The 26229-nt window shown below is 46.0% G+C and overlaps 1 protein-coding gene across 2 annotated transcripts in view; it reads left to right on the top strand.

The window, feature by feature from the left end:
- Positions 1 to 26229, top strand: part of LOC128902039 (E3 ubiquitin-protein ligase RNF38-like) — a 251879-nt gene that overhangs the window by 71896 nt on the left and 153754 nt on the right. The window contains exons 1-2 of one of the 2 annotated variants that reach the window (XM_054184364.1): positions 1331 to 1448; positions 3366 to 3436. In XM_054184364.1, the coding sequence (XP_054040339.1) occupies positions 1352 to 1448; positions 3366 to 3436 (168 nt within the window). In that variant the 5' untranslated portion in view covers positions 1331 to 1351. Of the gene's footprint in view, positions 1 to 1330; positions 1449 to 3365; positions 3437 to 26229 lie in introns of those variants that run through there. The other variant, XM_054184362.1, reaches the window with a different exon arrangement.

Genomic DNA, 26229 nt, shown 5'->3' with positions numbered 1-26229 from the left:
TATAACTGTAATTTCATCCTTATATATTTCGTCTTTATATCATCCTTATATATTTAATTCCTTATAAAGAAGCATGGCCAGCAGGTCGAGGGAGGTAATTCTGCCCCTCTACTTTGCTCTCGTGAGACCCCACCTGGAGCCCTCAGCATAGGAAAGACATGGACCTGTTGGAGCAGGTCCAGAGGGCCACAAAAATGATCAAAGGGCTGGCTGAGAGTTGGTGTTGTTCAGCCCGGATAATAGAAGACTCTGGGGAGACCTTATTGTGGCCTTTCAGTATTAAAGGGAGCCTACAGGAAAGATGGGGATGAACTTTTTAGCAGGGCCTGTTGCAATAGGACAAGGGGTAATGGCTCTAAACTAAAAGAGGGAAGATTTAGACTAGATATAAGGAAGAAATTTTTTTACAATGAGGGTGGTGAAACACTGGAAGAGGTTGCCCAGAGAGGTGGTGGAGGCCCCATCCCTGGAAACATTCAAGTTCAGGTTGGACGAGGCTCTGAGCAACCTGATCTAGTTGATGTCCCTGCTCGTTGCAGGGAAGGTTGGACTAGATGACCTTTAAAGGTCCCTTCCAACCCAAACTATTCTACGATTCTAACAATTATAAATTAAATACCATAGAATCTACCATAGGTGGCAGGGGGTTGTTTTAGTGGATTTTGTAATGTGCATGCATCTCCTCTAAGAATTAAATGGAGGCTACTGCTTGCATTTTGTACTGGCCACACATGATTGATAATTATTTGGGTGTCTGTCAACCTAGTCTTGGCAGAAATTACTGTACCCAAAGGTGAAAAACCCTTCTACCATTTCTAGTACCCTGAGCACATGTTCCCCTGTAAATAATACCAGAAAGAATACGAAGCTAAATAATGACTGATGCTTTCAAGATTTAAAACCACATTTATATGAAAAAATGTGTTGTCCTAAATAAAACTATTCTTATTTCATCCTTACCACATAGACCATAATAATAGCAATAAAAATCCCCTGTGAAATTATATTGGATTTATGTGGCAAGGTTTTGATAGCGGAAGTGGGGGGGGGAGGCTGCGGGGGGGCTTCTGTGAGAAGAGATCAACAGCTGTCCCCATGTTGGACAGAGCCAGTTCTAGCTATCTCCAAGACGGACCCGCCGCTGGCCAAAGCTGAGTCAATGAATGGTGCTGGTGGTGCCTCTGTGATAACACATTTAAGAAAGGATAAAAAATGTTGTGCAGCAGCACCTGGGGGAGAGGATTGAGAAAATGTAAGAGAAACAACCCTGCAGACACCAAGGTCAGTGAAGAAGGAGGGGGAGGAGGTGCTCCAGGTGCCAAAGATTCCCCTGCAGCCTGTGGTGAAGACCATGGTGATGATGCAAGTTGTCCCCCTGCAGCCCATAGAGGTCCACGGTGGAGCACATATCCACCCTGCAGCCCATGGAGGACCCCATGCTGCAACAGGTGGGTATGTCCTGAAGGAAGCTGCAGCCCATGGAGAGCTCACGTTAGAGCAGGTTTTCTGGCAGGACCTGTGACCCTGTGGGGAACCCATGCTTGAGCAGTTCTTGAAGAACTGCAGCCTGTGAGAAGGACCAACATTGGAGGAGGCTGTGAAGAACTGTCTCCCGTGGGAAGGACCCCATGCTGGAGCAGGGGAAGAGTGTGAGGAGGAAGGAGTGGCAGAGATGAATTGTAATGAACTGACTGCAACACCCCCATTCCGTCTCCCTGTGGAGCGGGGAGGAGGAGGTAGACGAGTCAGGAGTGAAGTTGAGCCTGGGAAGAAGAGGGGTGGGGTGAAGGTGCTTTTAGGTTTGGGGTTTTTTTCCCCCACTATCCTACTCTATTTTTATTTGGCAATAAATTAAATTAATTTCCCCAAGTTGAGTCTGTTTACCCATGATGGTAGTTGGTGAGTGATCTCCCTCTCTTTATCTTGACCCACGAGCTTTCTCTGTCTTGCTGAGAGGGAGTGAGAGAGTGGCTTGGTGGGCACCTGGCGGCCAGACAATATTACCCATCACAGAAATCTAGATTCACTTCAAAGCCTGCTTATGAGCACATATGCTAACAGTTTTAAATAAGCTGTGACAGCTAGATCAATTTTTGTAGTTTGCAACTGGTATCAATTTTTTAGGTTCAAGCCAAAAATCTAGGTTTAATGGTCATTTATTACATTTATGTACTACTTAAGTAGTCTGTAGCAGTTTAACACTTTCAGTGTGTTGAAATCATGCATGAGGGGTGTTCAGACTAACAGGGAGATTCTACCAATTTTTTTGCCTGTTTTTTTCCTTCCTAGAATACAATTTTGGGATTACATGAGTAGGGAGCGCATAACCACAAGACGTGCTCTTAAGCATTCTTTCCATTTGAAAGTGGAGGGATTAAAACTTTTCTAAAAAATTAACTTTGAAGATCATGTCCTTGAACAAAATAAGTTTACAGCAATGTGAATGTACTCACCAATTAACTGAAGCTCACATATGATTCTTGACTTTCTACTTTAAAAGCAAGAAAAAAATATTGAAAGCAGTTTTAACATCTGATAAATTTTTGTTTAACTAAAGTAGTGATGGCAATAAGCAATGACACATTACGAAATTTTTTTTCCAAATAACTGTGTTGGGAGAGGTGTCTAAGGAGACCTTGCACTGGCAATGATTTCTGCCTGTGCCTGGTCTGTATTTTGTCAAGCATTCTTACAAGGTCTTTGATCAGTCCTCTTATGGTCCAAAGCAATGTGGACCACAAAGATGCATAAAAATGCTGTATGTGAAATTACGAAATAAAACTATCCACATTTCAAAGCTTCAAAAACAGTGAGAAACTGTTAGGGAAAAGCTTTATGTACATCTTCCACAAGGAAATGATGTAATAATGCAGCTTTACAAATGAGATTGGTTTTCCTACTTTTTTTGGGTTAAGTGTCTTTACTCAATGGAAAGAGGGGGACTCTTTTTTTCCACAGTGTACAGATTCTGTACATGTATTCATTTGCACGTTAGCCAAAAGCTGTTCCCAGCTTCTAATTATTTTGGTTCAGTACAGCTTAGTCCTTACTTAAGTTTGTGCATATCTATTTTACTGCATATGTTTGTTTTGGATTGATGAACCAGTGCTAATTTTGTTATCTTTGAGCAGCTAAAAAAATAATCTGGGTGAAGTTATTCCTGGCACACTGAAAAATGTCTCTCTGCTGCTTATTGTCTTGAATAGAAGAGCTGTCTGATACGGACGTTTGGCAAGTAAATATCTCTGCCATGTAAAAATAGTTTCTGATTGGTACAGTTGTCTATATTTATTTTTAGTGTTCATAGGAACTGGGTTTTCATTTTAATGAATTTTTTTCCTTCCCCTCCCCTGCTTCTCTTGTAGGTAGCATTGGCACTTCGTTTCAATGCCAGTCAATCCATCAGGATCACATCTGCAGCAATGACAGTGACAAGGTGAGGTTTGCATAAATGTTCCATTTACAAGGTGCATTTTTTTATGAATCATCTTTGATTTTACTGTACTAATAGTGTTTGTTTTCTGGGCCCAGTAACTAACTTTCAGTGTTACACTCTGAAATTTCTCTGGCTTTTTAAGAAATATATGTACTTACTTCACTCAAGACAATCTTTTTAGTTGATTAAAGAGATATTTGTCTTGTAGCATATTTTTCTTCTTGCTCGCATTCCCTTGCTATTCTAAATATTTGTGATTTACCATACTGACCCTCACAGGTAATAAAGAGCAGTAATGTCATTGTTAATATGTTAGGCACAGTAACGTGTCTTACTCCTATCACTTGTGTCTTCTGAGGTTTGAGCTAGTTAACAATGCTGAGAGTTTTTTGCAATGGCTTTCTTTTCTATATTTGGAGATGGCACCTCCAGGTTTTATAGACAGGAACCTGTTGTTCCTTACTGTAGCTTTAAAATATCATCCTATCTAGCACCATCCAAGTGTTTTCCTAATCTTTTAGCAAGGGATCATGCTTTCACACTGGATTGCTTTCAGTCTGTAGAGATGTGCATTGGAATTGTTGTGTTCAGTGATATATCAGTAATGTATATGTGGGCTATATGATATATCAGTAATATATGTGTGGAATACAGAAGGGAAAAGTTTTCAGGTTGGATTACTGACAAGACTTGCTTTCATGTTTCTGTTCTTGTTCGTGTTTTTCCCTTGATTAACATTAGTCCAATATGTAACGTGTTACATTATTTTCAAGTTTGACACTGTATAATAAGCTTTCTTGCTGCCTTGAGAAGCCTGGGAAAGGGCATGTATTACTCAAATTTAATTAATCTTTCTTGGCCGATGGAATGCTAGCTGCCTGTCAGTGCTCTGATAAATGTACAAATCCTTGTGTTTTGAATTGGTGGAATAACTTACGAATCAGTTTGTTTATAGCATTTTCAGCTCATTCCAAAACCAAGTTTCTTTTCAGAATGACTGCATTTTTTCATAATTTGGAAGTATGTCCAGATTTGGAGTCTAGTTATCTTTCAAATATTGGACAAACATGCAAGTTACAACTTGGTAAAAAAAATGTTTAAAGTTTCCAGTTGATTTGGTGGTCATTGTCAGGGAGCAGCAAGAGAGCAGGTGATCTGGGAGCTGAGGGCGACAGCAAGGCAGACAGAATCAGTGGCCTCAACAACAAGGGGTGCAGTCTCACAGCACCTGAACAAGGAGAGCAGAGCAGGTCTGGTGACAGTGACCAGGGTCAGTTATGGTCCAGTGATAAGCAAGACCATAGTGATAAGGCAGGTCCAAGGTCAAGCCAGGAAATCAAGTCAGCAAGGCAAGGACAGGATCAACAAGGTACATGGCCAGATACAAGTGTACATAGTATACCTACAGTGTAGCTCAAGCAAGGACCAAGGTCCAATGGTCTGAACTTAAATGCAGCTCCTGAGTGAAAGGGGTAGCCCCTGCACTGAGGCTTTTCCCAGCTCTTTCTCAGCAGTCTAATCCAAGGTTCCACAACTGTGCTATGTCAGAGCTGGCCTTGAGTGCAGGCAGACAAACCCTTGGTGGGGAGAGGGAAAGAGGGTGCGGAGTCTGTTGGTGCACTCTGGGCCCTGGCAGTCATGCAGTATAGTAGATTAAGACAGTTACTTTCCCTTATGGTGTGTCCAAGGTCTGAAAAGCATCTTTCTAACTATAAAAGGAGGAAAATAAAATAGTCCAATTGCTTTAAACTATTTTCTTTTTCTTTATCGTTCGATCTATTTTCAAGAAAAGTTAGGGATGATGTTGTAGCTTCAATAGGAAGCCTTTGCTGTCTGTCTTGGAAACTTGACAGGGCTGAAGGTCACTTCTATTTTATATATTGGAAGTGAGGAACAGATGATAAAAATGTGGAAGAAAGAATCACAGAATGGTAGGGGTTGGAAGGGACCTCTGGAGATCATCTAGACCAACCCCCCCGCCAGAGCAGGGTCACCCAGAGCAGGTGGCACAGGAATGCATCCAGGAGGGTTTTGAATGTCTCCAGAGAAGGAGACTCCACCACCTCTCTGGGCAGCCTGTGCCAGTGCTCTGCCACCCTCAAAGTAAAGAAGTGCCTCCTCATGTTTAGGTGGAACTTCCTATGCTCAAGTTTGTGCCCATTACCTCTTGTCCTGTCCCCGGGCACCACTGAAAAGATCCTGGCCCCATCCTCCTGACACCCACCCTTTAAGTATTTATAAGCATTGATAAGATCCCCCCTCAGCCGTCTTTTTTCCAGACTGAAGAGACCCAAGTCCATCAGCCTTTCTTCATAGGAGAGGTGTTCCAGTCCCCTCGTCATCCTGGTAGCCCTTTGCTGCACCCTCTCCAGCAGTTCCCTGTCCTTCTTGAACTGGGGAGCCCAGAACTGGACACAGGAAAAGTATGAGAGTTGAATATTCTGTGGTCAGGATTTAGTTGTACGGTCACTGTGTGCTGTTGCATGCTCACACACTGAGTGTTATTTAAAGAAACTGATTTATTGCAGTCTTCTGCATAGGGTAATGCTCATTTGGGGAATCGCTCAAACAGGATGTCCAGTTGTCTGGATGTTGACAGATGTCTCAATTGCAAGGGTCCTTGTAATGGCATCTTCAGCTGGATCAGATGAGACTCCCTAAACTGTTCTGTAAATTCTCATAATCTAGCTGGCTCCTGGTCCTACAATACTGTTCTAGCCTATGCATGATCATTTTCTATTGAGTAGTTAAACTATCTTAATTATGTACATCTTAACTATTGCCCTATCCAATAATAAACATATCTAAAAATACAAGTAGCATCTTTCAATTGATCAGTTACTTTATCTGTGCAAAGCAGGAATTGCCTCTGGAGTTCCTGTCAATCTATTGATTATCTTATCAACGTGAAGCCAGGACTGCCTGGGAAGGGGGGGTCCTTTAGCAATTGGTCAATTATCTCATCTAGGCAGAAACTGTCTGGGGGGGTCCTGGGAGTGTTCTATTGATGACTAAGTGGGCTGAGTATGTAAATAGGCACAGGCTTTATACCCAGCTGCATTAATTATAATTGTAGTGTAAGTTTAAATTCCACAAGTTTTGACACATTGCTAATACATCTGTTGGTAGTAATATTTGTAGAAAGCAGCAAAATGAAGATTCTTCAGATCCTTTTACATGTTGCATATTCATAAATTTCTTTTGTTCCTTGTGAACTATATTCCAAGTGGATTCTTGGGGGAGAGGAGCAAGCAGTGGTAAATTCCTTTGAGAGCTACACTAATGTACCAACTTCCATATTGGAACTTCCTTCCTTTTTAATGCTCCTCCCTTTCTGCCATTATGGTGAAGACCATCTTTTTATTAGTGGTTGGGTTAAGAGAAAATTCAGGGAAGATAATAATGTATGTTCAATTAAAAAACTGTTTTAATTTCAATTGAGAATTCCATTTTTTGCATGTCACAAAATTTTGGGACGGTGGGAGAAAGCACGGCTGTTTTAAATTCCAGAAGACTACTTGGGGGTGCTGGTGGACAAGAGGCTCAACATGAGCCGCCAGTATGCACTAGCAGCCCAGAAAGCCAATCGTATCCTGGGCTGCATCAGGAGAAGTGTGGCCAGCAGGTCGAGGGAGGTGATTCTGCCCCTCTACTCCACTCTCGTGAGACCCCACCTGGAGTACTGCGTCCAATTCTGGAGCCCCTACTACAAGAGAGATATGGGCATGCTGGAACATGTCCAGAGAAGGGCCACAAGGATGATCAGAGGGCTGGAGCACCTCTCCTATGAGGACAGCCTGAGAGAGTTGGGGTTGTTCAGTCTGGAGAAAAGAAGGCTCCGAGGAGACCTTATAGTGGCCTACCAGTATCTTAACGGGGCCTACAAGAAAGCTGGGGAGGGACTTTTTAGGATGTCGGGTAATGGTAGGACTAGAGGGAATGGATTAAAACTAGAGATGGGACGATTCAGACTGGACGTTAGGAAGAAGTTCTTCACCATGAGGGTGGTGAGACACTGGAACAGGTTGCCCAGAGAGGTGGTGGAAGCCCCATCCCTGGAAGTTTTTAAGGCCAGGCTGGATGGGGCTCTGAGTAACCTGATCTAGTGGGAGATGTCCCTGCCCATGGCAGGGGGGTTGGAACTAGACGATCTTTAAGGTCCCTTCCAACCCTAACAATTCTATGATTCTACATAACTTGTTTTGAGTTGCATGGCATATGATCTGTTTCCATATTGATAGAACAAAGGGACTAGAACTTTTTTGGTTTTCATGTTTTTTAGAAGACAGGAGAGGGGAATCTACCTTTCTTATTGGTATTGATTCTGTATCAAATTAGAACACCAAGTTGTAAAAGCTAATACAAGTAAAACTAGTCCAAAACACAGGAAGAATGCATTTTCAAAGCATTGCAGAGATATATGTGTTTTTGTCCCCAAATGTCAGTTTTATCTTTGATTTTTCTATGAGAAAATGTGAAACTGTCTTGCACGTTATAGGAGAAGCTAGTTATTCCTCCAGTAAAATGATTGTTTCTTCTCAAGAATGTTCACCATTCTACCAAACTTGAGCTATAATACTGCTTTCTAAAAGCAGTAGGTTACAATAGTAGGGTATAATAGCAATCTCCTACCCCTTTCTCCCAATACTCCATGTGAGTCTATGTGTATAAGGATTTCCACACCAATTACTTCATTTTGTTGACTCAGCACACAAGAATCTTGAATTCATGTTCAGTGAGATCAGCAGGAAACTGAAGACTAGGATTTCTTCATGTGTGGCCTCATGGCCTCAAGATCACTAGCCCTTGTCCTGGTGGGAGACTTCAACCTACCAGATATCAGCTGGGAACACAATACAGCTGAGAGGGAACAGTCTAGGAGGTTCCTGGAGTGTGTTGGGGATAACTTCCTGACACAGCTGGTGAGGGAACCAACTAGGGAAGGAGCCCTGCTGGACCTGCTGTTTGTGAACAGAGAAGGACTTGTGGGGGATGTGACAGTTGGAGGCTGTCTTGGGAATAGTGATCACAAAATGATAGAGTTTTTGATTCTTGGAGAAGCAAGGAGGGGAGTCAGCGGAACTGCCACCTTGGGCTTCCAGAGGGCGAACTTTGGTCTTTTCAGGAGCCTGCTTGACAGAGTCCCTTGGGAGGCAGTCCTGAAGGGGAAAGGAGTCCAGAAAGGCTGGACGTTTTTCAAGAAGGAAGTCTTAAAGGCACAGGAGCAGGCTGTCCCCATGGGCCAAAAAACAAGCTGTCAGGGGAAAAAGACCAGCCTGGCTGAACAGAGAGCTATGGTTGCAACTCAGGGAAAAATGGAGAGTTTATGGCCTTTGGAAGAAGGGGCTTAGTGGATGAGGGAAAGGCTGTGGATGTTATTTACCAGGACTTTAGTAAAGCATTTGACACCATTCCCCACAGCATTCTCCTGGAGAAACTGACTGCCCATAGCTTGGACGAGTGTACTCTTCGCTGGGTAAGAATCTGGCTGGGCCCAAAGAGTTGTGGTGAATGGAGTTAAATCCCGTCACAATGATGTTCCCTAGGGATTGGTATTGGGGCCGGTTCTCTTTAATATCATAGAATCATAGAATGTGTTGTGTTGGAAGGGACCTTTAAACATTTTAAATCTTTATCAATGATCTGGACGAGGGGATCGAGTGCACCCTCAGTAAGTTTGCAGACGACACCAAGTTAGGTGGGACTGTTGATCTGCTTGAGGGTAGAAAGGCTCTGCAGAGGTATCTGGACAGGCTGGATTGATGGGCTGAGGCCAATGGTATGAGGTTTAATAAGGCCAAGTGCCGGGTCCTGCACTTGGGTCACAACAACCCCATGCAGCGCTACAGGCTTGGGGAAGAGTGGCTGGAGAGCTGCCTGGCAGAAAAGGACCTGGGGGTTCTAGTCAGCTGCTGGCTGAATATGAGCCAGCAGTGTGCCCAGGTGGCCAAGGCGGCCGACAGCATCCTGGCCTGTATCAGGAACAGCGTGGCCAGCAGGACTAGGGAAGTGACTGTCCCCCTGTACTGGGCACTGGTGAGGCCCCACCTTGAGTACTGTGTCCAGTTTTGGGCCCCTCACTACAAGAAAGACATTGAGGAAGACATTGAGGTGCTGGAGCGGGTCCAGAGAAGGGCAACGAAGATGGTGAGGGGTCTGGAGGACAAGGCTGAGGGGAGACCTTCTCGCTCTCCAGAACTCTCTGAAAGGAGGGTGTAGCGAAGGGGTGTGTTGGTCTCTTCTCCCAAGTAACAGGCAATAGGACAAGAGGAAATGGCCTCAAGTTGCATCAGGGGAGGTTTAGAATGGATATTAGGAAAAATTTCTTCACCAAAAGGGTTATCAAGCATTGGAACAGGCTGCCCAGGGAAGTGGTGTAATCGCCATCCCTGGAGGTATTCAAAAGACGGGTAGATGTAGTGCTTAGTGATATGGTTTAGTGATGGTTTTTGTCCGAGTTAGGTTGATGGTTGGACTAGATGATCTTAAAGGTCCCTTCCAACCTAGACAATTCTATGATTCTATGGCATTAAAAAAAAAAGAGTCATCGTTTGGTAATACAAAGAACCTGCTTGACCTTACAGCATCAAAGAGCAACATTTTGCAACTTATCCTTTAAAAAGATGTAGCATTTCATATGTATACAATAGTTTTCCATTGTATATGGTGTTGTAAAATGATTATAAAGAAGTCTTAAATTGCTGTTTTGGAGGTGGAAACTTTCAAGTATCAATGCATGAATCAGATGGACCCTTTTTTACACTTCTAATTTCTTTGATTTTTTCTTTGAAGTGTAACATGCCATGTATTTTTAATACCAATGGTTTTGAAATGAATAGAATAATAATGTAAAATGAGGTTGGAATTGTTATTCTTAAAGAAATGACAAAAATTGAGAAAATTCTTCTTGAAGTACTGCATTTAGGGAAAAGTATTTTATAAAAAGAAATGCTATTGCTTAAAATATTACGTTGCTTTAAAGGTAAATAGAGAGATATATTATTTTACAGTTCCTTTCAACCATATTCAGTTTATTTTCTTTAAACATTTTTCCTCTATTTGTTTTTTATTTCGACACTGGTATAATTCCACAAAAAGATGCTTCCACTAGTTGAAAAGAAACATGTAGTCTACAATACCTCTCTGATTGCCAGCTGTCTTTAGATTAGTGCAAGAACAATCTGATTGGAGGTTACTTTTTTTTTCTAAGACTCGTGTTTCACAGTGGAAAGTACTGCATAATGCAGCTTGTCATGCTATGTTTACTTACAGAAAATGCAAATTTGAAACTTCTGAAACCACTGTGTCCTTATGGTCTAAATACTTTTACATTGTACATGATTAGACCTTGTCCCAGACTTGGGCAAGACTGGGCAATCAGTTAACTGATTGCCTGCTCATTTAATTTCTCACTATTCTTATTTGTAAATAAACCTACAAAGATGCAACTCTTGGAATGTCTCTTTCAGAGACCTCATCCAGCTATTTCCTCAGTTCCTATGCAAATAAAACCAAACTGACCACCCAATAGTAATGTAAAAAATAAAGCACCATAGGAGCAGTGCTGGTACTAAGAGCTGACAGATAAGGCACTAAATAAGGGACAGATTCTTCCCTTAAATTAATCATTTATATGATACAGATTAATGAAGTAAAATACTTAGCATGAAATATACAGAATGTGTAAAATGCCCAGATTTGCCTCTTCCTCACCTTAAGGTTCTAGAATCAAAGTTAAGTTGTTTTAGCTGCAGTGGTTCAATGTTGCATATGCTTACATTAACGCATCTTAATATTTTCTAGTGTTTTGTTTGATGATGATGTTAGAAGTCCTTCATGCTTTGTCACTTTCCTTGTAAATTCTCCCTATAACTTTGTACATCTTACTGGAAGGATTATCTCTTAGAGACCACAGCTACTGCAGAAGGAGCAAGGGGAGCAGTAAGAGCCAATGGGGCGTTGCAGAGATGAAAGACTGTGATTATTATCGAGTACAGAGGAGTGGCAGGCAAGAAGGAGGGCATAAAAGGGCTGCTGGTGCTGATAATTCTAGGGCCTTGGTTCACAGACTAGCAAAACTGAAAACACTGTTACAAGGAAGACTACTAATTAGGAAAACTAAATGAATTTTGCATCACTTCAAGCGTCTTGTTGGCAAGGGGTTTACAGGGACCTCAAGGGCCATAAAATGTTAACCGCTTTCCTGAACCTGATGGGCCAAGTGAATGTGTCCTACTAGGGCAGAAGATGACCCCCTGGAAGTGACTTCCTGGTTACTGCAGCCCCCTGCAAAGCAAGAGGTTATGCCCCCACAATTTCACAATGAGGATATCTCCCTGGAGAGACCACCAGCAACACTCCCAAGCCCCTCAGGGGGCATTTGAAAGCCCAGCTTTACCCCTCCCTCAAATGTAGCAGGAGAGGTGGAGGCAGTCTAACTTGTGGCTCCCATAGAGCATGTGCAGCAGTGGAAATGGCTGATACAGAGGTTTGGGGCTAGGTGATACGTAGAAGAATACAATATTGTTAATTTATATCAGGTATCACTACATGAAGCTTATGAAACATTTGTTCAGGGTGTACAGCAAATTTTTGTTCATCTACTCCAGCTGTTTGAAACTGGAAATTATGCTCATCTCTGTCTTGAAGCTGACAGCATGCACAACTTTATATTCTCCCACTAATAATTTAAGCAATATGAATGCAGAAATTTTTTTTAAGATTGGGTCAGCACTCTCCTACAAAGTAAGATCTGTGTTTTGATGACTGTCTGCCTGGCTATCTTTATTGTAAAAGGCATTAGGGATGGGATGCGCAGAACCCTACAGTCTATCCCTCATTCTAAAATAGATTAAAAGTGCTGCTATTTAATTGATCTAAACAACAATGACAATAATTTCTGTTTCACTAGGAGTCTTGCAGTGCTTACAGCACTGAGGGATCTAACATGCAGAACTGTTAATAAGTGCAGAAGAGCTACAGGACAAACTGAGTGTAAGGGTATGGGGGAGTCCATCTGCTTCATTAAGGTTATCTGATCAAGGGCCTTTTCAGTGCAAAAGGAGATAATAAATAAAGGGGGAAGCGATTAACAAGAATACACACAGACACAAACCTGGTAGACAAGGGATAACAGAAACAATGTCAAGGAACAAAAGTCTCTGGTCACTAATTGATGGGCCATCAAGAAACTACAGGCATAGCTTTGGAGAGCGCCACCTGGACTTTGTAACTGACAAGAAGAGGGAAACAGGCATGAGAGGATTTGGGATATTCAAGGGGGACCTGTTCCAAAATCTATTAGGGAACATTTAGGATAAGGGGATTGGGAAGGAACAAAGCGGGGAATAGACAGAAATGGGTATAAAAGGGGCCAGTCATATAAAAAGGGGCCTTCAGTACACTTGTCTGACTAAGCCCTGTGCCTGATCACTGCAGTCTGTCCTATCTTCTTAGTATAATCCTTTCTTAACTCTCTGTGTAATCTCACTCTCTGCCCTCTGTGTGAGTGCTGTAAAGATTAGGTGCCAGCTACTGGCGAGACCAACATGAGTGGATTTGGTGCCAGCAGCTAGAGTCAGACTAGGGGTATAGGTGTCCTTTGGCCTGCGGTGTCAGCAACTGAAGTGAGTAGGAGCGTCTCAGTGCCAGTCACTGGAGCAAGGTCTCAGCTCCACTTAGATGGGCCTGGTATGTGTCCTGAGCACAGCTCCTGGGGGGGGGGGGGGCGGGGTGAGTGAAGGCCGCAGCACCAGTGAGTGGAATAAGACCATGGGTCACAGGCCCATGTGCTGGGTGTCAGCTGCTGGGGCAGAGCTCACAGTGTTTGTATCTTCCCCAAACCTGGTGTGTGTGGGGGACTGTGTGTGTAATTCGCTAGCAAACTTCAAGCTGGACTAGCCAGCGAGTAGGAGGCCCAGGGTCTGTGCAGGGCTATCAGATGTGCAGAGGGTCCGTGCTGGTATTCAGGACGACCCACAAGTGTGGAGTGCTGTGAGACGAGTGTGTGAGTCTGGGAGGACATATATCTGTTAGCAAGCATCAAGCTGAACTAGGCGTCAAGTAGTAGATCTGTGAAGAGGGTAAGAGGGCTCAGGATCCAGGCAGGGGTATCTAACAAACAGAAGGTCTGTGCCAGTGTGTGAGGGATCAGCAAAAGTGCATGTGCTTGTGAATCTAGAGTGTGTGCTCTCACTTGTGAACTTCAGTCTTTACCAGCCAGAGAGGAGGAAGGGGACTTGGCTGTCTATGCTTAGGTTTTATGTGAGTCCTGGTAGTGTTATTTGTAGGTGCTGTTAAAGGTAGATTCTTGTCTATAGCAGTAGTGTGTAGCCAGCTGTGTCAGTGTTCTCTGTGTGTGTGTGTCTCTGGGATTGTGGTAGGTTGACTCTGGCTGGATGCCAGGTGCCCACCAAAGCCGCTCTATCACTCCCCTTCTCAAATGGACAGGGGAGAGAAAATATAACGAAAGGCTTGTGGGTTGAGATAAGGACAGGGTGATCACTCACCAATTACCATAATGGGCAAAACAGACTTGACGTGGGGAAAACTAATTTAATTTATTACAAATAAAATCAGAGCAGGATAATGAGAAATAAAAACTACATCTTAAAACACCTTCCCCCCACCCCTCCTTTCTTCCTGGGCTTAACTTCACTCCCATGTTCTCTACTGAGCGTTGCAGGGGGACAGAGAAGGGGGGTTGCGGTCAGTTCATCACACATTGTCTCTGTCGTTCCTTCCTCCTCAGGGGGAGGACTCCTCACACTCTTCCCCTGCTGCAGCGTGGGGGTCCTCCCATGGGAGAAAGTACTCCATGAACTTCTCCAATGCAAGTCCTTCTCACGGGCTGCAGTTCTTCATGAACTGCTCCAATGTGGGTCTCTTCCATGGGGTGCAGTCCTTCAGGAACAGACTGCTCCAGCGTGGGAGCAGATATCCACCCTGCAGCCCATGGAGGACCCCATGCCACAGCAGGTGGACATGTCCTGAAGGAAGCTGCAGCCTGTGGGGAGGAGCCCACGCAGGAGCAGGTCTTCTGCAAGACCTGTGACCCTGTGGGGGACCCACACTAAAGCAGTCTGTTCCTGAAGGACTATACCACATGGAAAGGACTGCAGCCCATGGGAAGGACCCACACTGGAGAAGTTTGTGAAGGACTGTATCCTGTGGAAAGGACCCCACGCTGGAGAAGTGGAACAGTGTGAGAGGAAGGAGTGGCAGAGATGAAGCATCACGAACAGACTGCAGCCCCCATTCCCCCATCCCCCTGTGCCATTCATGGGGAAGGAGGTAGAAGAGTGGGCACTGAATTTGAGCCTGGGAAGAAGGGAGGGGTGGGAAGAAGGTTTTTTTAATTTTTGTTTTATTTCTCACTATCCTACTCTATTATTAGTTGGTAATAAATGAAATTAATCTTCCCCAAGTCAAGTATATTTTGCCCGTGACAGTAATGAGATGGAAAACTCATAAGCATAGACGTTCCCCTGCTAAGTATGTATTTCATAGACTCTTCACACTTTTTACCCATGTAATTAAACAGCCTTCCCCATGTGCTGGGTATTGAGGGCTGCAAAGTTTATTTCTCCCAATTTTTTCAGTACTGCTGAAAATCAAAGTTATGTGGGCTCTCTTCCACAACTGGAATATTATGGGGTGTGCAGCATGATGCTTGAGGAGAAAACACAATTCTTGGCATGGCATACAGCTAATCAGGAAAAGATTTCTGACTTTCAAAAAGAACTGTGTTACTATTGACAGCGAGTTGTGAAAATTTTGAGGGAGGCCTGCAGATCATACAGGAATGAGATCATGATAATAACTTGGGCTGTCAGAGCCAAGCATTCTCTAAACCCCTGATTACCAACACTACCCAGTGTGACTGCTGCCTAGCTGTGTCATTGTAGAAGAGCCTCATGGAGAAATGCATGCTCAGTATGTCATGTCTGTAATAGAGAAGCAAGTCAATGAAGCATTCAAGCACTGGAACAGGCTGCCCAGGGAAGTGGTTGAGTCACCATCCCTGGAGGTATTTAAAAGACGGGTAGACATAGTGCTTAGGGACATGGTTTAGTGGTGGACTTGGTGGTGTTAGGTTTACAGTTGGACTTGATGATCTTAAAGGTCTTTTCCAACCTAAATGATTCTATGATTCTAAGCAGGTGCAATACGTATAGCAGTTGTTGCTCTGGCTTATTAGTTGGTCCTGTGGCATGATGTCCATCTGGATGAAAACAGAGGCCAATCCTATGGCCTCACCTCACCAGCACCAAAGTTGGACCTAACATCTGATAAGAACTTGCAGCAAAGATACAGCAGAGTATTGTTCATATCTGTGTTATCTTTACCATTCCCAGCTATGAAAAAGTCGAGCTGTAGGCTCCATGATAGCTAAAAGTGGGGACTCTTCAAACAAATCCAACTTAGATCTGATACACTCTTCTGAGAAGCTGTGAACGAAAGGTATCCCTGTCAAAATATAACTCCTTTTCTAGCAGTAGAATGGGTCCCAATTCTTTGAGGTTTCCATTTCTTTTGCACCGTTCAGCCTGTCTTGTTCTTTTTCTTCTTTCTGTCCTAGTCAGATTGCTGCCTGGCACCACCCATTCTTTTTCTAAGGGGCTGAGGTCTGCCTTCTTGCAGAGGCATGAAGCAGCTCTCTTTCTTTTAAACTCTCTCTTTCTTTTAAAGTTCGTTCTTTGAATATAATCAAGCCTCAAGACCTCCTGTTTTGCTGCTGTTTCTGTCTTGTCCAGGAGGTTCTTGGAAATGCATCCAAACACATTTGTTGTAATGTCTCAAATTAAGCTTTTAACATGTGGCTTAACAACTTCCAAACTCCTTTTCAAAAGCCAAACAGTCTTTCTAAACAGGCTATGGAATATATTCTAGTGTCTTAGAAACATAGAATTGTTTGGGTTGCAAATGACCATAAAGATCATCTAGTTCAAACCCTCCTGCCCTGGGCAAGGACACCTTCCATAGACAAGGTTACTCAAAGCCCCATGCAACCCAGCACTGAACACCTCCAATGATGGGGCATCCACACCTTCTCCGGGCAACCTGTTCCAGTGCCTCACCACCCTGACACTGAAGAATTTCTTCCTGATATCCAATCTAAATCTACCCTCTTTCAGTTTAAAAACCATTACCCCTCGTCCTATCACTACACTCCCTGATGAACAATCCCTCCCCATCTTTCCTGTAGGCCCCCTTCAGCCTTTCCCTCATCCACTAAGCAGGTCACCTTGTCATAGAAGGAGATCAGGCTAGTCAAGTAGGACCTGCCTTTCATGAACCCATGCTGACTGGGTCTGATTGCCTGGTTGTCCTGTACATGCTGTGTGATGGCACTCAGGATGATCTGTTCCATGACCTTCCCAGGCACTGAGGTCAGGCTGACAGACCTGTAGTTCCCCAGATCCTCCTTCGGGCCCTTCTTGTAGATGGGCGTCACATTTGCTAACCTCCAGTCAACTGGGACCTCCCCGCTTAGCCATGACTGATGATAAATGATGGAAAATGGCTTGGTAAGCACTTCTGCCAGCTGCCTCAGTACCCTTGGGTGCATCCCATCCGGCCCCATAGACTTGTGTGTGTCTAAGTGGTGTAGCAGGTCACTAACCATTTCCCCTTCGATTATGGGGACTTCATTCTGCTCCCCGTCTCTGTCTTCCAACTCAGTGGGCTGAGTACTCCAAGAACAACTGGTCTTACTATTAAAGACTGAGGCAAAGGCGGCATTAAGTACCTCAGCCTTTTCCTCATCCTTTGTCACTATGTTTCCCCTCGCATCCAACAAAGGATGGAGATTCTCCTTTGCCCTCCTTTTGTTGCTAATGTATTTATAGAAACTCTTTTTATTGTTCTCAACATCCAAAGCCAGATTAAGTTCTAGTTGGGCTTTGACCCTTCTAATTTTCTCCCTGCATAACCTCATGACATCATTGTAGTCCTGCTGAGTTGCCCATCCCTTCTTCCAAAGGTCATAAATTCTCCTTTTTTTCCTTAGTTCCAGACAAAGCTCTCTGTTCAGCCAGGCCGGTCTTCTTCCCCACCGGCTCGTATTTCAGCACGTGGGGACAGCCTGCTCCTGCACCTTCAAGATTCCATTCTTGAAGAATGTCCAGCCTTCCTGGACTGCTTTGCCCTTCAGGACTGCCTCCCAAGGGACTCTGTCATCCAGACTCCTAAAGAGGCCAAAGTCTGCCCTCCGGAAGTCCAAGGTAGCAGTTCTGCCGACCCCTCTCCTTACTTCTCTGAGCATCAAAAACTTTATCATTTCATAATTGCTATGCCCAAGATGGCCTCCAACCATCACATCCCCCACAAGTCCTTCTCTGTTTGCAAACAACAGGTCCATCAGGGCACCTTCCCCAGTTGGGTCACTGTCATGGTTTAGCCTCAGCCAGCAATGAAGAACCACGCGATCTTTTCACCAGAGGCAGGATAGGTGACGAATTGGAAGAAAAAGGAAAAAACTTGTGGGTTGAGTTTAACAGAACAGTGAAGAGGAAAACAACAACAATATTATACAAAAAACTATACAAAACATGATTAATGTACCACTGCTCACCAACTGGAATCCAAAGCCAAGCCTGCCGCCAAGCCACGATTTCTGCCCCTTTCCCCAGCCAGCTCCCTGGCTATATACTGAGTATGGCAGTATTGAGTAACCATTTTGCTAGCTTGGGTCAGCTGTCCAGGCGGTGTCCCATCCTGCCTCCTTGTGAAAATTAACCCTATCTCTGCCGTAAGCAGGACATTTTCCACCCCTTATTCTATATCATCTACATCACGCACGGATCTCACGCTTTCAAATTATTACCATCCATTTTCCCTGTCTTTGATATATATGCACATCTGTACATACATATATCATTCCCTTACTCTATGGGCCATTCCTCTAAAATGTCCATTGAGTTCCTTTAATCCATGACTTTGGGCTCCATCTGTTAGAACAGTCTCTCAGGGCAGGCGAGATGGTGTGTGGTGCTGGGCTGCTGCATGCTGAATTCAGAGCTTGCAGCTGGTACATCTGGTGCGACCCATGCCCACGGTCTCCAGGTTGAAGATGTCGATCTCAAGGAAGTTGCTGGGTGCTAGTTGCTGAGGTCAGTTCTGATCCCATCACCTCTGCACTTTACTCGGTTCCATCAAAGTCATTAGTTTGGGTGATTCTCACTGTGGTACCATTGATATGGCATACAGCAATTATAGTAACGATGACATACAGTGGCAGGTTTATTTAGCAATTAACATCATACAGTTTGATTCATTGGCTGTTCTCACCCAAAATCAGATCCCCATGAGGTACACATCAGACTTCCCCATCCTTCCGCATCACCCACCAAGTGCACCCATGGATGGGTTTGCCTTGCCTGAGGCAGGACTAACCGAGACTGTCTTCCCTAACATGTGTGATATGAGGACTTTAGTCCCTTCTACACTACGTGGATGTTTTGTTTGGGCAGGGCCAGCTTGATTGGTAGATCCCCTGGTGTTAACTAGCCAGGTAGCTTTTGCTAAATGCGTATCCCTTCGTTTCAAGGTCCCACCACCCATTGCTCTCAGTGTAGTTTTTAACAGTCCATTGTATCGTTCTATCTTCCCAGAGGCCGGTGCATCATAGGGGATGTGATATGCCCACTCAATGCCGTGCTCCTTGGCCCAGCTGTCTATGAGGTTATTGTTCACCTCCATCACAGCTAATTCCCTAGATACTGGATATCTCCCTCAGTGCTGGGCCACTTGCCTCGGTAATTTACAAGATCTTCCTTGAAGGGATACCTTTCCTTCACGCTCGACAGGAGGAACCGCCAGAGGCAGAGGACTGCTGCCCCTTTTCCAATCCCTTTGTCAATGGCCTTATGTCCTGGTTTGAGGTAAAACAGAACCAATTCTCTTTACAGCTAAGCTTCTTCTAAGTAACTGTACTCTCTGAAATTAACTGCATATTTTTCAGACACTGTCGGCTTCTAGCAGAGATAAGGTCTGATGTTTGTAGTTCATGCCAAGGAACGGTACGCAGAGAGGCTCCTGCTTATATTTATTGCTATAACAACCAAGGTCAGCTAACTTTGTTATATGCCCCATTGGAGGGTCGGAAGCAGAAGAGCATAGAGGTGTTGCACCTGCAGGGAGGAGCGGACAGGACAGGTGACCCCAAACTGACCAACAGGGTATTCCATCCCATATGCATCATGCTCAGTATAAAAGCTGAGGGATCAAAGGGGTCAGCCTTCTTTCTTCAATGTCTGGTGTCCAAGAAGGACTCTGTCTGTTTGTCTCCCTTTGATCTTGTTCCCTGCATTCCTGAATCCAGATCTGGAATCCAGTTCCCATCCGTCACAGAGTCCAGTCTGGGACTTCCCCAGTACCTGCCAGTGACGTGATCATCATCCTGGGAGCTTGATACATGTTTTGTATATATTTCATTATTTTCTTTTTTTTTTACTTTTATATTATTATCTTTTCTTTTTATTATTTTATTATTATTATTTCATTACAGTAGTTTAGTTTCTTTTAAACTCATAAGTATATTTCTCTCTCATCTTTCTCTCACTGAAGGGAGAGCTTGGGGAGAGCATCTGTAGTTCATTTCAGTGGTCAGTCTGGCCCAAACCATGACAGATTTTATTGGCGCACAACATGGGGCACAACCAGGGCTCGAACAGGGCTCTGACAGACTGCCTGAATAGTTCGGATTCTGGCTTGCCCAGTTGAGAGAGTCTAACGAACACTTCCACTCACTAATACAGCTGCTCTGACAACGACTCCTCATCCTATCACTATGCTCCCTGATAAACAATCCCTCCCCATCTTTCCTGTAGGCCCCCTTCAGGTACTGGAAGGCCGCTATAAGGTCTCCCCGGAGCCTTCTCTTCTCCAGGCTGAACAGCCCCAGCTCTCTCAGCCTGTCCTCATAGCATAGGTGCTCCAGCCCTCTGATCATCTTCGTGGACCTCCTCTGGACCCGCTCCAACAGGTCCATGTCTTTCCTGTGCTCAGGGCTCCAGAGCTGGATGCAAAACTCCGGGTGGGGTCTCATGAGAGCAGAGTGGAGGGGCAGAATCACCTCCCTCGACCTGCTGGCCACGGTTCTTTTGATGCAGCCCAGGATGCGGTTGGCCTTCTGGGCTGTGAGTGCACGTCGACGGCTCATGTTGAACTTCTCATCCACCAACACCCCCAAGTCCTTCTCCTCAGGGCTGCTCTCAATCCATTCTCCACCCAGCCTGTATTTGTGCCCGGGATTGCCCCGACTGAGGTGCAGGACCTTGCACTTGGCCTTGTTGAACTTCATGAGGTTTGCACAGGCCCACCTCTCAAGCCTGTCCAGGTCCCTCTGGATGGCATCCCTTCCCTCCAGCGTGTCGACCGCTCCAAACAGCTTGGTGTCGTTGGCAAACTTGCTGAGGGTGCACTCAATCCCGCTGTCCATGTTGCCAACAAAGATGTTAAATAATATCGGTCCCAGTACTGACCCCTGAGGAACTCCAGTCATCGCTGCTTTCTACTTGGACATCGAGCCGCAGACGACAACACTTTGATTGCGACCGTCCAGCCAGTTCCTTATCCACCGAGTGGTCCATCCATCAAATCCATGTCTCTCCAATTTAGAGACCAGGATGTCATGTGGGACAGCGTCAAATGCTTTGCATAAGTCCAGGTAGATGATGTCAGTTGCTCTTCCCTTATCCACCAACACTGTAACCCCGTCTTAGAAGGCCACCACATTTGTCAGGCAAGATTTCCCCTTAGTGAAGCCACGTTGGCTGCCACCGATCACCTCCTTATTTTCCATGTGCCTTAGCAGAGTTTCCAGGGGGATCTGCTCCATGATCTTGCCGGGCACAGAGGTGAGACTGACCGGTCTGTAGTCTCCCGGGTCTTCCTTTTTTCCCTTTTTAAAAATGGGGGTTGCGTTTCCCCTTTTCCAGTCAGCAGGCACTTCACCGGACTGCCATGACTTCTCAAATATGATGGATAGTGGCTTAGTAACTTCATCCACCAGCTCCCTCAGGACCCACAGATGAATCTCATCAGGTCCCATGGACTTGTGCACCTTCAGACTCCTCAGCTGGTCTCAAAACCTGATCTTCTACAGTGGGAGGTTCCTCATTCTCCCAGTCCCTGCCTTTGCCTTCTGTGACTTGGGCAGTGTGGCTAGAGCCCTTGCCGGTGAAGACCGAGGCAAATAAGTCATTCAGTACCTCAGCCTTCTCCAGATCCTGGGTGACCAGGTCTCCTGTTTCATTCCGGAGAGGGCCCACATCTTTCCTAGTCTTGCCTTTACCCCTGACATACTTATAGAAGTTTTTCTTGTTATCCTTGATGTCCCTGGACAGAGGGCCCAAGTCTTCCCTAGTCTTCCTTTTGTCACTGACATACCTGTAGAAAGCATTCTTGTTGCCCTTGATGTCCCTGGCCAGATTTAACTCTATCTGGGCTTTAGCCTTCCTAACCTGATCCCTGTCTCCTCGGACAATTTCTCTGTATTCCTCCCAGGCTACCTGTCCTTGCTTCCACCCTCTGTAGGCTTCCTTTTTCTGTTTGAGTTTGTCCAGGAGCTCCTTGTTCAGCCATGCAGGCCTCCTGGAGTTTTTGCCCGACTTCCTCTTTGTCAGGATGCATCGCTCCTGAGCTTGGAGGAGGTGATCCTTGAATATTAGCCAGCTTTCTTGGGCCCCTCTTCCTTCCAGGGCTTTATCCCACGGTACTCTGCCAAGCAGATCCCTGAAGAGGCCAAAGCCTGCTCTCCTGAAGTCCAGGACAGTGAGCTTGCTGTGCGCCCTCCTCACCACCCTAAGGATCTCAAACTCCACCATCACATGGTCACTGCAGCCAAGGCTGCCCTAGAGGGTGACATTCCCCACCAGCCCCTCCTTGTTGGTGAGAACAAGGTCCAGCATGGCACCTCTCCTCGTTGGCTCCTCTATCGCTTGGAGAAGGAAGTTATCGTCGAGGCATTTCAGGAACCTCCAAGAGGGCCAATGCCATCCTGGCTTGTATTAGAAATAGTGTGACCAGCAGAAGGAGGGAGGTGATTGTCCCCCTGTACTCTGCACTGGTGAGGCCACACCTTGAGTACTGTGTCCAGTTCTGGGCACCTCAATACGAGAGAGATATCGAGGTGCTGGAGCGAGCGCAGAGGAGGGCAACGAAGCTGGTGAAGGGCCTGCAGAATAAATCTTATGAGGAGCGATTGAAGGAGCTGGGACTGTTTAGTTTGAGGAAGAGGACGCTGAGGGGAGACCTCATCACTCTCTACAACTACTTGAAAGGACATTGTAGAGAGGTTGGTGCTGGTCTCTTCTCACAGGTAATTAGCGATAGAACAAGAGGGAATGGCTTCAAGCTGCAGCAGGGTAGGTTTAGGCTGGACATCAGGATAAAATTCTTCCCAGAAAGAGTGGTCAGACACTGGAATAGGCTGTCCAGGTTGGTGGTGGAGTCACCATCCCTGAATGTGTTTAAGACTTGTTTAGATGTGGTGTTAGGGGATATGGTGTAGGGGAGACCTTTGTAGAGTGGGGTTGATGGTTGGACTCGATGATCCCAAGGGTCTTTTCCAACCTAAATGATTCTATGATTTATTATGCCCTGCTGTTTTGTCCCTCCAACAGATATCGGGGTGGTTGAAGTCCCCCATGAGGACCAGGGCTTGTGAACGTGATGCTGCTCCTATCTGTCTATAGAGGGCCTCATTCGCTCGGTCTTCCTAGTCAGGTGGCCTCTAGCAGACCCCCACTGTAATGCTGCAATGTCACCTGTCCCTGCCCTCCCTTTAACCTGTGAGCTCTCCATTGGCTCCTCATCCATCCCCAGGCGGAGCTCCATGCACTCCAGCTGGTCCTTGACATAGAGGGCGACACCCCCTCTTCCTCATCTCCCCTGCCTGTCCTTCCTGAAGAGTCTGTATCCTTCCATTCCAGTACTCCAGTCATAGGAGCCATCCCACCATGTCTCCGCGATGCCAATAAGATCATAGCCTTGCAAGGCGTGTGCATGTCTAACTCCTCTTGTTTGTTCCCCATGCTATGTGCGTTTTCATAGAGGCATTTAAATTGCGCCCCCCCCCCCCCCATGAATCCTTATGGTAGTGAAGTAGAACTATTTTCACAGAATCACAGAATGGTAGGGGTTGGAAGAGACCTTCGGAGACCATCTAGTTCAAACCCCCTGCCAAAGCAGGTTCACCTAGAGCAGGTTGGGCAGGAATGCATCCAGGCGGGTTTTTAATATCTCCATAGAAGGAGACTCCACCACCTCTCTGGGCAGCCTGTGCCAGTGCTCTGCCACCCTCAAAGTAAAGAAGTTTTTCCTCCTGTTGAGATGGAATTTCCTCTGTTCTAGCTTGTGCCCGTTGCCCCTTGTCCTGTCGCTGGGCACCAATGAGAACAGTTTGACCCCATCCTCTTGACACCCACCCTTTAGATATTTATAAGCATTGATGAGGTCCCCTCTCAGTCTTCTCTTCTCCAGGCTAAACAGACCCAGGGCTCTCAGCCTTTCCTCATAAGAGAGGTGCTCCAGTCCCTTGACCATCTTTGTAGCCCTCCACTGGACTCTCTCCAGTAGTTCCCTGTCCTTCTTGAACTGGGGGGCCCAGAACTGGACACAGTACTCCAGATGCGGCTTCACCAGGGCAGAGTAGAGGGGGAGGATGACCTCCCTCGACCTGCTGGCCAAGCTCTTTTTAATGCACCCCAGGAGACCATTGGCCTTCTTGGCCACAAAGGCACATTGCTGCCTCATGGTCAACTTGTTGTCCACCAGGACTCCCAGGTCTCTCCCTGCAGAGCTGCTTTCCAGCAGGTCCGCCCCCAACCTGTACCGGTGCATGGGGTTATTCCTCCCCAGGTGCAGGGCCCTACACTTGCCCTTGTTGAATTTCATAAGGTTCCTCTCCACCCAGCTCTCCAGCCTGTCCAGGTCTCGCTGAATGGCACCACAGCCTTCTGGTGTGTCAGCCACCCCTCCCAGTTTTGTGTCATCAGCAAACTTGCTGAGGGTGCCCTCTGTCCCCTCATCCAGGTCGTTGATGAATATATTGAACAAGACTGGACCCAGTACTGACCCCTGGGGAACACCGCTAGTTACAGGCCTCCAACTAGACTCTGCGCCGCTGATCACAACCCTCTGAGCTCTGCCATTCAGCCAGTTCTCAAACCATCTGCCGTGGTTTAGCCTCAGACGGCAACAAAGAACCACGTGTCGCTCGCTCGTGCCTTCCAAACACAGGAAGAATCGTAAGAAAAGGCAAGACTCTTGGGTTGAGACAAAGGCAGTTTAATAGAACAGCAAAGGGAACAGGCAAACAACAACAACAACAACAACACGGATAGGGGAATATACAAACGCGATTACGGAACCGCCGCTCCCCCCGCCGCTCGCCGGCCGGACCCGGGCCGCCCCAGCCCGCTTTTAAGCAGCAACTTCCTGCCCCCTCCCCCGGCAGCTCAGGGTGGGCGTGGCTCACATGGCATGGAATACCAGGAAAAGTTAACCCTATCCCCACCGGAACCAGGACATTATCCACCCCTTATTCCATACCATCTATGCCATGCCCAGCAGGTTCCAATGAATTGCCACCACTTTCCCCTGTTATATATATATATATACACACATATAATACCCTTAGTTTATGGGTCATCCCTCCAAAGTGTCCGTTGAGTTCTTTTAATCCACGGCTTTGGGCTCCATCTGTTAGAACAGTCTCTCAGGGCAGGTGAGATGCTGGGTGGTGCTGGTCTGTTGCATGCTGTATTTTTCGGAGCTTGTGACTGGTGCACCTGGTGTGGCTCATGCACGCAGTCTGTAGGCTGAAGATGTAGATCTTGAGGAAACTGCTATAACAGCACACAATCTGATTCATTGGCTATTCTCGCCCAAAATCAGATCTCCATGAGGTACACATCGGACTTCCCCATCCTTCCGCATCACCCACCAAGTGCACCCAGGTCCTTGGGCAAAAGCAATCCCACGGATGGGTTTGCCTTTGCCTGAGGCAGGACTAACCCAGACTGTCTTCCCTAGCATATTCTTCATGTGCACTACGGGGACTTTATCCCCTTCTACAGTACGTGGAAGTTTTGATTGGGCAGGGCCAGCCCGATTGTTAGATCCCCTGGTGTTAACTAGCCAGGTAGCTTTTGCTAAATGCGTATCCCAGTGTTTGAAAGTCCCACCACCCATTGCTCTCAGTGTAGTTTTTAACAGTCCATTGTATCGTTCTATCTTCCCAGAGGCTGGGGCGTGATAGGGGATGTGATACACCCACTCGATACCATGCTCTTTGGCCCAGGTGTCTATGAGGCTGTTTCGGAAATGAGTCCCATTGTCCGACTCAATTCTCTCTGGGGTACCATGTCGCCACAGGACTTGCTTTTCAAGGCCCAGGATAGTGTTCCGGGCAGTGGCATGGGGCACAGGGTATGTTTCCAGCCATCCAGTGGTTGCTTCCACCATTGTGAGCACATAGCGCTTGCCTTGACGGGTTTGTGGCAGCGTGATATAATCAATCTGCCAGGCCTCCCCATATTTGTATTTCAGCCATCGCCCTCCATACCAAAGAGGCTTCAAACGCTTGGCTTGTTTGATCGCAGCGCATGTCTCACATTCATGGATGACCTGTGCAATAGTGTCCATGGTCAAGTCCACCCCTCGGTCACGAGCCCATCTATATGTCGCATCTCTCCCTTGATGGCCTGAGGAGTCATGGGCCCACCGAGCTATGAATAGTTCACCCTTATGTTGCCAGTCCAGATCCACCTGAGCCACTTCAATCC

The sequence above is a fragment of the Rissa tridactyla genome, chromosome W, assembly GCF_028500815.1.
Source record: "Rissa tridactyla isolate bRisTri1 chromosome W, bRisTri1.patW.cur.20221130, whole genome shotgun sequence".
NCBI classification, from domain to species: Eukaryota; Metazoa; Chordata; class Aves; order Charadriiformes; family Laridae; genus Rissa; species Rissa tridactyla.
The sequence above is the reverse complement of the archived record's forward strand: the minus strand, read 5'-3'. Positions and strand labels throughout refer to the sequence as shown.